The 14,423-nt window shown below is 41.0% G+C and overlaps 1 protein-coding gene across 1 annotated transcript; it reads left to right on the top strand.

Moving 5' to 3' along the window:
• The first annotated feature begins 669 nt into the window (after positions 1-669).
• On the top strand, positions 670-9,400 carry TRAPPC3 (trafficking protein particle complex 3). The gene is made up of 5 exons (XM_015824008.1): positions 670-835; positions 5,424-5,521; positions 5,740-5,839; positions 6,442-6,624; positions 7,412-9,400. The coding sequence occupies exons 1-5, from the start codon at positions 674-676 to the stop codon at positions 7,529-7,531; spliced, it is 663 nt and encodes a 220-aa protein (XP_015679494.1). The 5' UTR covers positions 670-673; the 3' UTR covers positions 7,532-9,400.
• Positions 9,401-14,423: the final 5,023 nt, after the last annotated feature.

Here is a 14,423-nt window from a genome sequence, read left to right as displayed (position 1 = left end):
ATCTGGTCAGATGGTAGATTTTCATTTTTCCAAAATTGGGCAAATGCTATTCTCGCAGCTGTTAATACATGTAATATTAAGTACTCATTCTCCCAAAAGGAGCATCTTTGTTAACTTTTCCATAGATCCCATATAACTTTAACCACAAATTAAACATTGTGGGGAGAGTCCCAATTCCCAACATTTCACTATTGTCCATGTGGCTGCTATCTGCAGGGTAAGTCATAAACCTTTTGACATACAAAGAGTTCAGAAACACTGACAACAAACATTTCCGCTCAGCCATTCAATATTGCCAATTCCCCTGCTCGCATGCCATTTCTGAAAGATAATTATTCAAACAGATTAACAATTTAGACAGTTTTGCGGTTAGTAAAAACAGTCTTAGATTTTTGAGGTCGCGATGGGTCAGACACGACTTCGCAACTAACAACAACAACAACAACTAATGACACCTGCTGGGGCACAAGGAACAGCTAGATCTCATCGATGGGGACCCCGGAACTTGAGATTCCCTGCTGCCTGGGGCTAAGCTCGCGCGAGCATGCCGGGAATTGTAGTAGCGTTGCAGAGGAAGCCCGCGCAGGCGCGGTGGACAACCCGCCTTTCCGCCTCTCTCTCGCGCAGACTCCCGGCATCCCTCGCAGCACTAAGCTTACCTGTCGCCAGCTGCATGCCGGGAGTCGTAGTCCTTCCCTCAGGAAGGCGACAAGGCGGAGGCAGGGCTGCTTTCTTCTCTCGGAGCTCTTCTTCCCGGCCGGGCAAGAGGCTCGGAGGCGGCAGCGGCAAAATGGCACGTCAGGGCAGCCGAGGAGGCGGCGAGAGCAAGAAAATGGTAATGGCCGCTGTCGGGGCCGGGGGGGAAGGTTGGGGGGGCTGTCCCGACGAAGGAAGGCGGGCGCTGGGAATTTGCCTGGCGGGCCTTGAAGGGGGGCAAGTGCTGTGTTTATAATGGCCACCGTGAATAAATGCTGCACGTCAGGGTTTCCCGCCTAATGTTGGTGCCTTTGCAGACCCGTGAAAAAGAGGTGGTGGGGATGAGGCTGACACGCGGGCCGCACTCGAGCAAGCCCGGAGGGTCCTAAAATGTGAGGACGGGACCTTAATTAGCTAAATAGAGAAAGGTCTATCTCAGGGGTAGGCAACCTTGGCTCTTTTATGACTCCTGGACTTCAACTCCCAGAATTCCTGAGCCAGGAGTCATAAAAGAGCCAAGGTTGCCTACCCAATCTGGTCAAAAGAAGAAATATCAAGCATGAAATCATCACATCGTCTTATACGTTGTATCATGTATTATTAGATTTAATAATAGTGCCCTGTATGATGTTACACTATTGCTTATATATAATAATATTGCCGTATATTATTATAAACATTCATATAGGATTGACTTAAATGTTGTATTATATATTAATATGTAGTTGCAAATACGTAATATTGTCCTATATGATGTCATTGCCCTTTATATTATTATCCTATTATACTGTTACAAACATGCAATAATGCTATTACATTTTGTATTTTTCCTCTTGATCCCGTATGCGTTTCCTTAATTTATGGAAGTGGGGTCCCTTTCCTGTTTTTAATTCTAATTACAATTATTTTCATGATGAGTTATAAGACTGTATACCTTTGCACATCTAGGTAATCAGGGTGTTTTAATCATTAATTTTATTGTTTATTATGTCCTCCCTCTCAATCTCAACAACTCTGTGTCTCTCACAAGAAATTAGCAAACAAATTACAATAAAATCAAACCCAAAATTACACTAGGAAACCTAGATGATATAGTTAGAAATGCTGATTAAAGTAATAGGCAAGTTTCCCTAACATTTCTGGTGCACAAGATCATTTTCATAAATAGTGAAAAGATGAACAGTCTGAATGGTTCTGAAATACTTTTAAAATTATAAAATATGCTTTTTTGTAGTTATGAAGTACAAACAATCACCAGATATATCAAATCTGAAAGACAATGTTGGTAGGATGTACGACTGCCTAAAAGGTTTCTTAAAAATAAATTAAAGTCAGAATTGAATGTGCCTCCCAAGGGTTAGTGTACCCTACTTGGAATGCCCCTGTTTATTTTTTAATCAAATTTATAGGCAGCTAAATCCCTGAGGACTCTAGACAGTTTGCAAGAGACAATACGCAAGGAACAATAAGTATGAACACATAGAATACAATAAAATTAAGCAAACCAAACTCTAATCAAACCGAGATGAAGTCAAATGTCATCTGGATCAGGGGGCAAAAGAGTGATCAAAATGCTTGAGGTATGGCAGCTTCCCATATCAAAAAACTACAATATTGAGGAATTTTTAACATACTGTAGAATGAAGACAAATTGAGGTAGACATTGTAGGTGATAAAATGTTTTGCTTGGTGTAGCAAGTGTAGACCAAGATATGTTTTTCTCTCTTACAGCACTAGAAACTAGAAATTCAAGACCAGTAAAGACCATATAATTCATAGTTAGGCCATCAGATATGGTAGTGGACTCCATATTATTTTAGATGTATGCATGCTGGATCAGGCAATGAATAGTGTCTAGTCTTATGGATTGGGCAGTGCCTCCTGAATCTTAGTAGCATACTTACATTCTGTCATATTGTAAGGGAATTGTTCCTTTCTTTCCATGCCTGTCTGTTTCATGAATGCATTTGGTCAGCCACTGTGTAGCATAAAACGCTGGACTAGATGGACACTTGGCCAGATCCTACTTAGTCACTGCTATGTTCATAATACAGTTTAGGGCCTGAGGTTGCCTCAACACAAATGTTGAAGGGCCCACCTGGATTTCATATTTTGGAGGGTGATTGAATAGAAACTTTTTTTTAACTATTTTTTCTCAAGTCACATAATTTCTTGTTTAGTTTAGGCCTGCTGGCTCCTTCTCCCTCTGCATGGATATGGATGAGGGAGAGAGGATTGATGAATCTAGTGGATTCCAGACAGAGAATTGAGGGATTTGATGGATTCTGGAATACTCTAGGAGACTCCCTCCTAGTGATGTGGGCAATCCTGCTAGTTGAGATCATTCTAGTTCTTTAACATTAAGGTGTGATGCTGATTTTATTGACAGCTCTCTTGACCTGAGGTGCGTTTAATAAAAATCTAAGTGCTTCTTTACTTCAATAGTAAATAGTAGTGATTAGGGCATATAAGAATCAACTAGGTCTCTCAAGCATGTGTAACCTCTCCTTTTGCTTTCTTTGCTACTAATTGTGACAGATTTTCATCTTGTTGGAGGATGGCTTTAACGAATCTAATTCAAAGTCCACGTTGTTTAGATTTCTATTATCCTAGAAAGTAGGCCATGGAATAACAGATTTAACTTACAGGAAGGTAGATTGTAATTGAACGCAGTGTGGAACTTTCTTGACAATAAGAACAGTTTCACCCTGGAACCAATAATGTTGCACAAAAGGGAGCTTCTGTTTGTTGGATGTGTTCAGACCCAGATCAAATGTTTTGATTTGGATTCCTGTAACGAACAAACATCAGTAGCCTAAATGGCAGCTTCTGAGTCTATGCCACCATTCGATTTTGCTCCAGAACAGTGAACCTTTGTGAACGTTAAGCATAATTTCTCTCTTTTTAATAGCTATGGATAGGCAAACTGTTCAGAAATGAACTGTTAGCCATTGAGCATGTTCCATTCTGTCATGTACTGTTTTTTTTTCATCTGCCTTGTCAATGGGTTATTAAAATATGCGTTGTTACTAATCCCTCCTTTATTTTTGTCTTTTTTTCTACGCTGCAGTTATCAGCTAGGTTACAGGAATCTTGAGGCTCCCTTTCCAAGCTTTCTAATTCTACAAAGCAACTTTATGTAGCTTTATAATTCTAATTCTATACAGCAGCTTTGGCCAGTCTGGTCTCTCCTATTAACCTTCAATTCTCTGTATCCTCTGATGGCTATGGTGTCTTTGGATCCATTTGATACCAGCATTCCAAGCGGTAGTTTACAGAGGATCTTGCTTCCCCCCTCCCATTATAATAAAAGCAGTATTGTGGTGCAAGCTCTACCACTGTGGGATATTGTGGCATATGCAAAAAAAATATATATGGGTGAATGAGGCTTCTGCCATGCACTACTTTTCTCACCGGAATCCCCTTGTGCTGCCATTGGTTGCAAAATACCTAAACCAGGCAAAACACAAAAAACACCTCAGAAAAAGAGGTGTTGACTGTTGGATTGCTGCCCTCAATATTGCTACTCTGTAGAAATAGCATCATGTTGAATGAACCGTAACTTCACATATATGACTTGACACGCTCTCTCTTGTGTTTTGGCTTGGTATGACCATGTGAGAATGCGGTGTGGTTTTTATTGTCTCACTAAACTCTGATGTCTTCTTTTTTTCTCCCTTTCTGCTTGCCTGCTGCATTCATTCTGTAGTATTGGTATTTGCCATTCATTTCACCTTCTGCATCTATGCATCTCATGGTAGGTTTTAGGCTTCTTAATCTGAAAACTAGACATTTCTGCTATATAAAATGAGATTTTAATGAAGTCTTAAGCAGGGCGCACTAACTAATGTACACAGCTGGCCCTTTATATATTTCGACATTTTCAGCTCTTAATAGGAAGGCATTTGTGTAGTCAAGAACTAATGGATTGGTTATTCTCTTCAAGTTTAGAGATGGGGGGAAGATACAGCAAGTATTTTTTTCTCTTTGTTTGTTGATGGGGTCTACATTTCTGCTGAAAGTTGATTAGCTTTGTGGTTCCTTTGAGTTTTTAAGTGTAATATTATTGAAACAAGGAAAGTAAAAAAAAAAGTACTCTTATACGGGGTTGGACACTTGGAATCTGTCAGGTTTTGTGTGTTTTTTTGGTCAGTGACCATTTTCATCTTGAAAGCAAGGAATTCAATTTTGTCAAATTGTTTGCTCTGAAAAGTTCTGCTGATCCAATGTTTGAGCCAAAGTATGGATCAGGTCTGACCGTAGGGAGCATGGGACTCCTTTGTTCCAGAAGCTTCATTGTCTCTTCTGTAGAAATGCCCCTGAGGTGCCAAATTCTATCCTTGCTCAAGCAAGCATTGATTAATGAACCCAGGAGCAGTTATCACGCCAAGAATATTAAGGATTGGTTTAGAATGTATGGGCTGTCTCTTTGGTAGCCAACGTCAAGTCATAGCAGAATCGTAGATGCTAAGGAAAAGCAGAAGTCTCCTCATTTTCCATTTCTTCTTCATTTCTTTAGGACAGAGTTGTTTTATTTATTCTTCTCACCCTCGTTCAAAACCTACGGCCCGTGCAGAATTCACACTCTTCGCTATTCTGGTAAAGCGGGTCTTCTTGTCCATTTTTTTCTTGTGACAGACTAAGCTGTGCCTGGATCAGCCCCTAAATATTTGCACCCTTTTTTGTTGTTGTCTGGTATATGCTAAATATGTTATGACTTTGTCTAGAGCTCGGAGCTCTTCACTTTGACGTATGGGGCTTTGGTCACTCAGCTGTGTAAGGACTACGAGAATGATGAAGATGTCAACAAGCAGCTTGACAAAATGTAAGTAACAAAGCGGGTGTTCTCAGGTTAGAAATGTCAGAAGGCCCTTTTCTGTGGGTTTGTCCATGTGCAGAATAAATCTAATTTCCCCCAATCCTGGATGTTGGGAAAAGTGAGCAGTGGCTTTCATTTCTAAAGCCTCCGAATGTTTCTCCTCGGTCTAATCTGCTTTGTGCGATCACAGTTTCACGGCGTCTTGCTTTTGGCTGCTTTAATAGGGGCTACAACATAGGTGTTCGGCTTGTGGAAGACTTTCTAGCACGATCCAATGTTGGGAGGTGCCATGACTTTCGAGAAACGGCAGATGTAATTGCAAAGGTGATGCCTCTTTTTGACTGTTTGGCTTTGTTTCTGCATGCTTGTTGTTTGCTAGTGTTGGTGATAAATCATCTTAGATTTTCTTGAACTTATAACTATGTACTATGAACACAATTTTCTCTGCACAAAACAAATTTCACTCTAGTCTTGTTTTCAGCCGTTTCCCGGAATTGTCTCTACCTTTAAATAAAACAGAAGTGAAACAATAATAATTAAACTAAAAGTGTTTTTTTTATTACCAAAGCTGGATGTCTTTTTGACTCGTTACCAAGAAGCTAAGTAAGATCAGATAATTTTGTAGCAGGAAAAAAAATCAGAAAGGCTTTTCTCCTGTTTAAAAATGTAAGGCAATGTCCTAAATGTTTCCACTGCTTTCAGAAGAGGAAGGCATCAGACATAATAGTGCAGAGATTACTTATCGAAATCAGTATTTTCTTGTCTCATCTGGTGTGTGGAAAAGAATTTGCTTAAGTATGTTACATTGAGGAATTGCTGGGGTTTGTTTTGTGGTCCTTTGCTCATTGATGTGTAAAAAATGGTAGCTTACTAAATCTTTCCCTCTTTGAACCTAGCTCTTCTCTCATCTCTGTTTCACTTGATAGGTAGCATTTAAAATGTACTTGGGTATCACACCAAGCATCACAAACTGGAGTCCGGCAGGTGACGAATTCTCCCTTATCTTGGAAAACAATCCACTGGTGGATTTTGTGGAATTGCCAGACAACCATTCCTCTCTTATTTACTCTAACCTCTTATGTGGGGTGCTACGGGGAGCCCTGGAAATGGTGAGAACAAGGGGAGGCCAGTTGAACCAAAAGCTCTGGGGTGGCCGCTTTTAATGGAATGCGCAACTACGAGCCTATATGTTTTCTGCCTCCTATGAAAAGTTCAAAATAAATTGTGGGAATTAAGTACATGGGTTTATGTTAACCCAAAGTATCAGCAGTGTGTTAAAGTAATGGGTAGTATTCATTTGGTAATATTAGATTTCTGTTAGGGCAGTGAGTCTGAGAACATCAGTTGAATCAATTTAAATATTTCCTAACTTCCATTTAAAAAAAAAAAATCTCTAAAATTTCCTCCATATATGCAGATGCACTTTTGTTGATAAAAAGGTTAGTTTGCAGGCTATTACCCTATAGCATTGTGAAGGCCGAAATAGCGTTCTCATTTCTCAGGACTGGAGTAGTGGGGGTCAGCTCTGTGTATTGTATTGATGGGCCATCTCTTTTAAGGATTCTAAGCATCTCACAGTCAAACCCTACAGTATCAGTGAGGGCGACGTTGGAACCTTTTCGTCATATGTCCTAAGAACAATTTGTGATCATGAACTCCATCAAGGGGTTTCCAAAAACCCCAATGCAAAAGGGGAAAAAAACACATCTGCTTGCAAGACAGGAAGGTCGATAAAGGCAGTGCAGTAAAGGCTATAAAGTGGGAGAAGGGTGACTTTTCACAAATAATGGGATGCATCGTGGCATGAATACCCGTCCTCTTCAAAGGGGTTTGACACTTTAGGGAGCTGTTGTAGGTAAATATCTCAAAAGTGTGGACTTTCCTCTCTCATCATAGGTACAGATGGCTGTGGATGTCAGATTTCTCCTGGACACCTTGAAAGGGGATGGAGTCACAGAAATAAGGATGAAATTTATCAGGCGGATCGAAGACAACCTCCCGGTTGGAGAGGAGTGAGTCTTGAGCAGCCTCCATATGGACTGGAAGGGATGAAGTATCTGAACCTGAGCTTTATTAGCATATAGTACCCTTGTGTACTTTGAGACACTGACTGGTTAAGACGTCAATTCGTTTGAATTTTTCTGTTTTATTTCCACAGATTTCTATTAAAAGCTTTTGTAGGATGTAGAACACTTTTCATATTCATCAGAAACACCAGGCACCCTTTCCTTGTGACCAGGCTTAGCTCCATGCAGAAATACAGGATATTAAAAACTCTGTTAATTTTGAACATTGGAATAATTCTAGATGCCGCTTTTGTTCTGCAGCAGGTGAAGAATTCCAGCATTATGACCTCTGCTTTTCCTGTTCAGTTCAGTTCAGGAAGCCATTCCTGATAGCAAAGAATTCATTTTAGGATTTGGAAGAATTGAGAGCTCCTAACGGATCTGGACTTGTTCTTTTAGTTCTGCCATTCAGCCAAACACCTAAATTCATGTTGAAACAAGAGTCGGATCCATTTTGACAGTCCTGAGGGAAGTATATGTCATTAAAACTCCACAGAATCCCAGTTGGGTTGGGCATTCCCAGTTTCGTCTTTTGTCTTCCTAGTTGGTTGGCCGAAATAGTTTTAATGAACCGATGATGTCGGGCTCAAGTTTCAAATGTTTATATAATGTCAGAAAAATGATACTCACTCTGAGGGCCTCTTCTTTACCACATGTTCGGTTCCAGTAACTAATTGAAGAGATGTTCAAACCAGCTTGTTTTCTAAAAGTTTTAGGCAAAGCGCGTTTCGAAAATGTTGGCCGTTCGGCATCCATACTGAAAGGATAGAGGTGGTAATAGCCTGTTTCACGTGCATTCAAGTTTTTCTTAAGAAACAAGGGCTCTCAAGATTGCAGAAAGAAGGGTATAAACAGCCTTGTGCGGTAGATGGAATCAGCGTACCAGATGCTGAATGATTGAAAGGAATTTGAAGTGAATGTTCACTGAGTTTGTCATCATGTGTATTTTATGAGGGTCTAAGCTTCCTATTGGGTAGAACAGCCATTGTTGCATTTCGCACTAAATGGCAGAAAACCTCTGAATTGAAGACCCCGTGGAGAATGTAAGCATTAAACATAGAAAATACCTGCCACACTTGAAAAGGCACAAGAGGCTTTTAGTGATCTCTTAAAAAAAATAATGGAATCCATTATCCCAGGCAGAGGTTGGTGAAAAGAGTGCAGTACTTCATTCGTTAGAGAAATTAATTGGTGGTTGGGAGACTTTATGATTTATTTGTGTGGGCATCAACTGAATGGTATTTATAAAAGCTGGCAAGGGGAGCTGTAATTATTCAATGACTTGGTCTTGTAAATAATGCTCTGGGTAATAGACCCAGCGGGAGAATGAAATGACTTGCCGCATTGCCAGAAAATGAAAAACCAAAGTTGCTTTCTCAAGACAGGGGGGACATTTTTTAAGGATATCTTGATCACAATTTCCCAACGCTTTTCTGTAATTTTTCTCAGTTGCAAAGAAAGTCCTATGATGTCGAGGCCTGAGTTTTATCAGCTTTGTAGAAGTGTAGAGGCAATAGAGAAGCATGATGTTATTTTTTTTTTTTAAATATGTCGTGAAGGACGAAAAATTGAGCGTTCCTGTTTCAGAGTCATTCATTCTGATCGTCGGAGGAGTCTGGCACTGAGAAAAGCATTTTTGTCCCTTTTGTGATAGTTTCGACAGTTTTAAGAAATTACATTGCTCTACTGCTGATTGGTAAATATTGATTAGTTACCATGCAATTTACACCTTTTTATTTGTGTATGGGGTATATCTTATGTGTTCCATTTCTGAAGGTATTGTTTTGAAGCTCTTATATTAAAGAAACTCTTAACAACTTTCTTAGCTGTCCTACGGTTGAATTAAGGTATGTGGCAGTAGGCTCATAGTTAATTTTATTAAATTTTATCCTACTTTCCCCTAAGTGAATCTCCTCTCTTTTTCAACACTTCTGTAACGTAGATTTTGGATTGATTGATTGATTGATTGTGTTTCTATGGACATGTGTCTCACAAGGAGTGACTGGATGGTGTACCGCAACCAAATAAAATAAGTATATAAAAATAATCATTATAAAAATACAAATCAATCGTTATTACAATTAAATATTATTAAAAATTAAAATATACAACTGCAGAACATGGAGAGAGTAAATATATCAACCAAAGCAGTGGAGCCATCCTAGAATGTTACAGGTTCCACAGCCTGCTGACATAACAGACCTTGAGGATCTTCCAGGATGTTAAGAGGGATGGAGTTAACAGCCCAGGGGTAGGCAACCTTGGCTCTTTTATGACTCGTGGACTTCAACTCCCAGAATTCCTGAGTCAGCTATGCTCCACGAGCCATAAAAGAGCCAAGGTTGCCTACCCCTGAGCTAATCTGACTTCAGGGATGGGAGAATATTACACCCGGGTAGATGTCATGGCAGAGAACATCCGCCTCCTGGAAAACTACTGAATGTAAATCCCTAGAAGAAGGGTAGGCAAATATGGCCCTTTTATGACGTCAACTCCCAGAATTCATGAGCAGGAGTGGGAGTTGAAGTCCACAGGTCATAAATGGGTCATAGTTGCCCACCTCTGCGCTGTCTAGCAGATGGTATCTGCTGCATGCCTTCTCTGCCCGATAACGAAGCTGCATTAAAGCCCTAACCACAACGGCTAGCTGCTCTTGGTGGCCCACCAGCTGGTGCACTAGGTCTGTCTGGGGCAGTGCAATCCCATCCAGCACGAAAAATTGAATAATCCTAGAAGCAGTAGGCTCCAAAACCCAAAGCCACTCAGTCTTGGCATGGTTCAGCTGAAGCCCGTTGTTCCCTATCCAGACCCTCATAGCCTCCAGGCCACAGGATCAGACCTTCATGGCATCACTTAATTTGCCTGGGTCCCTGTTACATAGTTGGGTGTCATCAATGCCCTGATGATACCTCACCCCATGGCAACAGATGGGTTCACCCAGCTGCCTCATAGAGATGTTACAAAGGAGAGGAGAGCACCAAACCCTGTACCACACCATAAAGTAGGGGCCAAGAGCAGGACCTCTCCTCTCCAACCACCACCGACTGGAATCAACGCCAGAGAAAGGAGGCAAATCAGCACACCGCCATATCGTCTACTCCCAGTCCTCTGAGCCGATCAATGGGCAGCCAATCTGTGGATACCACGGTCAGCGGTATCGAAAACCACCAAGAGGCAAGGATCGACACGCTACTACCGTTCCGCTCACAACAGAGTTCTTCCAAAAGTACAATCCAGGCTGTTTCTGTCCCATAGCTATGCCTGACTGGAAAAAATTCCAGATAATCCTCTTCAAGCCAAGGTCCCTTGAAGCTGTCACCCGTCTACCTTCTCAGCCAGATGAAAGCCTCCAAGACCATAAGTCTGGGGAATTCCACTGCCAACTCAGAAAAGGAGCTCAAGCAGGGAGGTTGTGTGTGGCAGGGAAGCTGGACAATGACAACCATTTCAACTGATCCCTAGAGCCCAACTTAATGAACAAGCTCTCACATCCGGTGACCTGCGGAGACTGCCCTTGAAAGACATAAGAGATTGCTGGAATGACGATCATCACACTTGCACTCCTACCTTGGATTCTTGGATGATGCCATATCCGAAACGAGCCGGGCGCTTCTCTGAAAGGGCCACCGCAACCACCTTTCTGGATCCAGCCAGGTTTTAGCAATGCATGGCAGGTTGGCCCTCTCATCAATGACTTGATTGCACACAAAGGAAGCTTTTATTACAGACTGACCTGCCATTTAAAAGCAGCAGCAGGAAATTAGGAGCCCTGAAGGTCTGTTGACTGGCTTCAAGGACTACAAGGACCTGGGGAGGGGTTGAGAAACAATGACCAAAGTCATTTAATTCTTCTACTTTTTAATATCAAGTTTTGGATTGTGTTGCTCAGATTTTGTCCTGCAGTCGTTTCATACAAGCGGAAGGCATGTGCTAAGTTATCTCAAAAGTTGGTCCGTTGTACCACACCACTCAGTTGCTTCTAATAATTGGGACTACAGAAACACAAACATGGTTTGCCAAGTGAATTCATTCTTATGGTAAGTGGTGGCAGAATTCTTTCTCTCATTATATAAGTCTACCACAGGATGTCTCTAGTCGCCTAGCAGGATGGATTGGAAGGACTGGCTGCTATCCACACCATGGAAGTTTTACTTTTCTTCTTCAAAAAATGGTAATGGTGGAAATGCGAATGCATTATTTGTATATTATTTGTCAGTCTGTAATTGCATTCTTTATGCAATGTAAAATTTAAGATGCATTAAAAATTAAAAGATATAAATCTGAAATCGTAAATAATGGAGTGATAACGTCGGGTGATGTTACTTGCCAAGGTGAATAAAAATTGCTTCAGTGCTATTACTCTAATCTAAGCCTAATCCCCACAAAGAAGACGATGTCCATTCAATTAATATTAAATTGTCCCTGGTGTTAACTGTAAACCTTTTAGGCTGGTTTTATTATCTTTGAGAAGAATAGAAAGAGAGCTCTTTGGCACAGTTATACAAACGGATGTCTGTTTTCTGTATTCTTGTTTTATACTTCTGTAGGTTCCAGTTTTTAGCAGGGGAACCTAGAAACCTAAAACCTGGATTGTGTCAGGACAACAAAAACATCTCCATAAAACAGATTCACCCCTCCCTTCACTTGTCTCAATTAACATACAACAAAAATCAGAGTGTGTTTCTAATTTGGATAATTTCTTTTCCCACTTAAACTTCTAACTGCTGATGCTTGGTGACGTTTAAGCAGTGTCGTGTTAGGAATTTATTTTATGTTCTCACCGTTACGAATCTAATTTGGGCTTTCCAGAACTGATCTCTGTTGCCTCTGGAGATCCCCGCATAGAAAATGTATTTTGTACAACGATTTAGCTTCAAGATGGCTCTCTCCTGTAGTTTCTATGAAACATCATGCGATGACTTAATATAGGGTGTTTTCTTCATTGTAATTAATATTTTGTGGTAGCAGCAAGTTGAGTTTCGTCTCTGGACTTTCAGCTAGTAGTTGAAGACGTTTCCTTAATAATGATGGATAGCTAAACTTTTTATGGCTGATGCTATTAGTAACCAAATTTGTTCCGGAGATACTCCGTGTATGCACAAAGATAATAATAATAGTAATAATAATAATAGTAATAATAATAATAATAATAATAGTGATAATAGTAACAATAGTAATAATAGTAATAATAGTAATAATAGTAATAATAATAAAGTTGGAAGGGACCTTGGAGGTCAGGCAGGAAACCCTAAACCATTTCGGACAAATGGCTGTCCAGTCTCTTCTTAAAAACTTCCAGTGTTGGAGCATTCACCGCTTCTGGAGGCAGGTGGTTCCACTGGTTAATTGTTCTCACTGTCAGGAAGTTTCTCCTTAGTTCTAGGTTGCTTCTCTCCTTGATTGGTTTCCATCCGTTGCTTCTTGTCCTGCCTTCAGGCGCCTTGGAGAATAGCTTGACTCCCTCTTCTTTATGGCAGCCCCTGAGATGAAACACTCACAATTCATTTTAATGTCACTGTGTGTCTAGGAATGAATCAAATTTATTAAGCAAGATGCATGGAATAGCCAGTTTTATAAAGGGATAGAAAACTATCGTGGTGAACCTGGAAGTTGAGTTATGGCAACTGGACTTTTTCTTCCGTTTTGGTATGGAGAAAAAAAAGCAAGAAAGAGCAAAACAATTCAAGCCAAAAAGAAAAGTCCAGTTGCCGTGACTCAACTTCCAGACAACTCTACCTGGATGACTGAGACTCCTCATCGACAATCTTGGGGAACGTTGTGAACTAACGAAAGGAGAAGGTCTGAATTGTGCAACCAACTTTTTGTGGTATGGTCAATTCAATAATATGTTGGGAAAGAGCTGTTTTGGAAGCAACACATTGATCTATCTTTCTTACATTGGCCTTGCTTTGAAAACTGTCAAACTTGTCTCTCACACACATACCAAAGGCGGAATCTCAACAAAGATTCTTGCTGCTGCTTAACTTGGATTTCTGCAGCCTTTAGGCACCAGCATTTTTTTTTTAAAAAAATCCCACTGCTATGGGTTATTCAAGGTAACGCCATATAGGGGAAGGGAGGGACTTTGTTTTAAATACAAAACAAATATAATTGGGGAAGGGAGGCGGAATTGGACCCTAGATAGGAGGAGCAGACGGCAGGATTTATTGCTTGTTAAAAGGATGTAAAGCAGCTGCTCAATTCCTTAATTCCTCCACCGGCATCATTGCTTCCCTGGCAAGGCTGCTGCCGTTGCTGCTGCTGAAACTCCAACATTCAAAGATGGCAAATCCTCCCCCCCAAAACATCGCCTTTTTATTTTGCCATCCTTGGTGAAAGTTGAAAACTGGGAGGAAAAGCCATATTCTGGCACAGAAAATGCAGTATCTCCTGGCATAAGAAATGCAATTTAACTTGCACACCCAATGCCGGTGCTTGTTCAAGTCAATCCCTCTCAGGCGGTTTTAACCGATTTCCTCCTTTGAGGCAGAAAATGAAAAAGCTTCTTGTTGTTAAAGTTGTGTCTGACCCACCGCGACCCCATGGACCACGTTCCTCCAGGCCTTCCTGTCCTCTACCATCTTCTGGAGTCCCTTGAAGCTCACGCCTCCTGCTTCAGTGACTCCATCCAGCCACCTCCTTCTCTGTTGTCCCCTTCTTCTCTTGCCCTCCATCTTTCCCAGCATCAGGCTCTTCTCCAGGGAGTCCTTCCTTCTCATTAGGTGGCCAAAGTACTTGAGTTTCAACTTCAGGATCTGGCCTTCTAAAGAGCAGTCAGGGTTGATCTTCTCTAGGACAGACCGGTTTGATTGCCTTGCAGTCCAGGGGAGTACCTGTATGAT

This window comes from Protobothrops mucrosquamatus, unplaced genomic scaffold (genome assembly GCF_001527695.2).
Source record: "Protobothrops mucrosquamatus isolate PMUCROS unplaced genomic scaffold, P.Mucros_1.0 scaffold2075, whole genome shotgun sequence".
NCBI classification, from domain to species: Eukaryota; Metazoa; Chordata; class Lepidosauria; order Squamata; family Viperidae; genus Protobothrops; species Protobothrops mucrosquamatus.
This window is presented reverse-complemented; position numbering and strand designations above follow the sequence as displayed.

What these genes read in the sequence shown, in the direction of transcription:
- TRAPPC3 (XM_015824008.1), top strand. Translation starts at nt 674, where the DNA reads ATGCCGGGAGTCGTAGTCCTTCCCTCAGGAAGGCGACAAGGCGGAGGC. An exon ending in GCGGCGAGAGCAAGAAAATG is followed by an intron (nt 836 to 5,423) that starts GTAATGGCCGCT and finishes GACTTTGTCTAG; the next exon opens with AGCTCGGAGCTCTTCACTTT. An exon ending in AACAAGCAGCTTGACAAAAT is followed by an intron (nt 5,522 to 5,739) that starts GTAAGTAACAAA and finishes CTGCTTTAATAG; the next exon opens with GGGCTACAACATAGGTGTTC.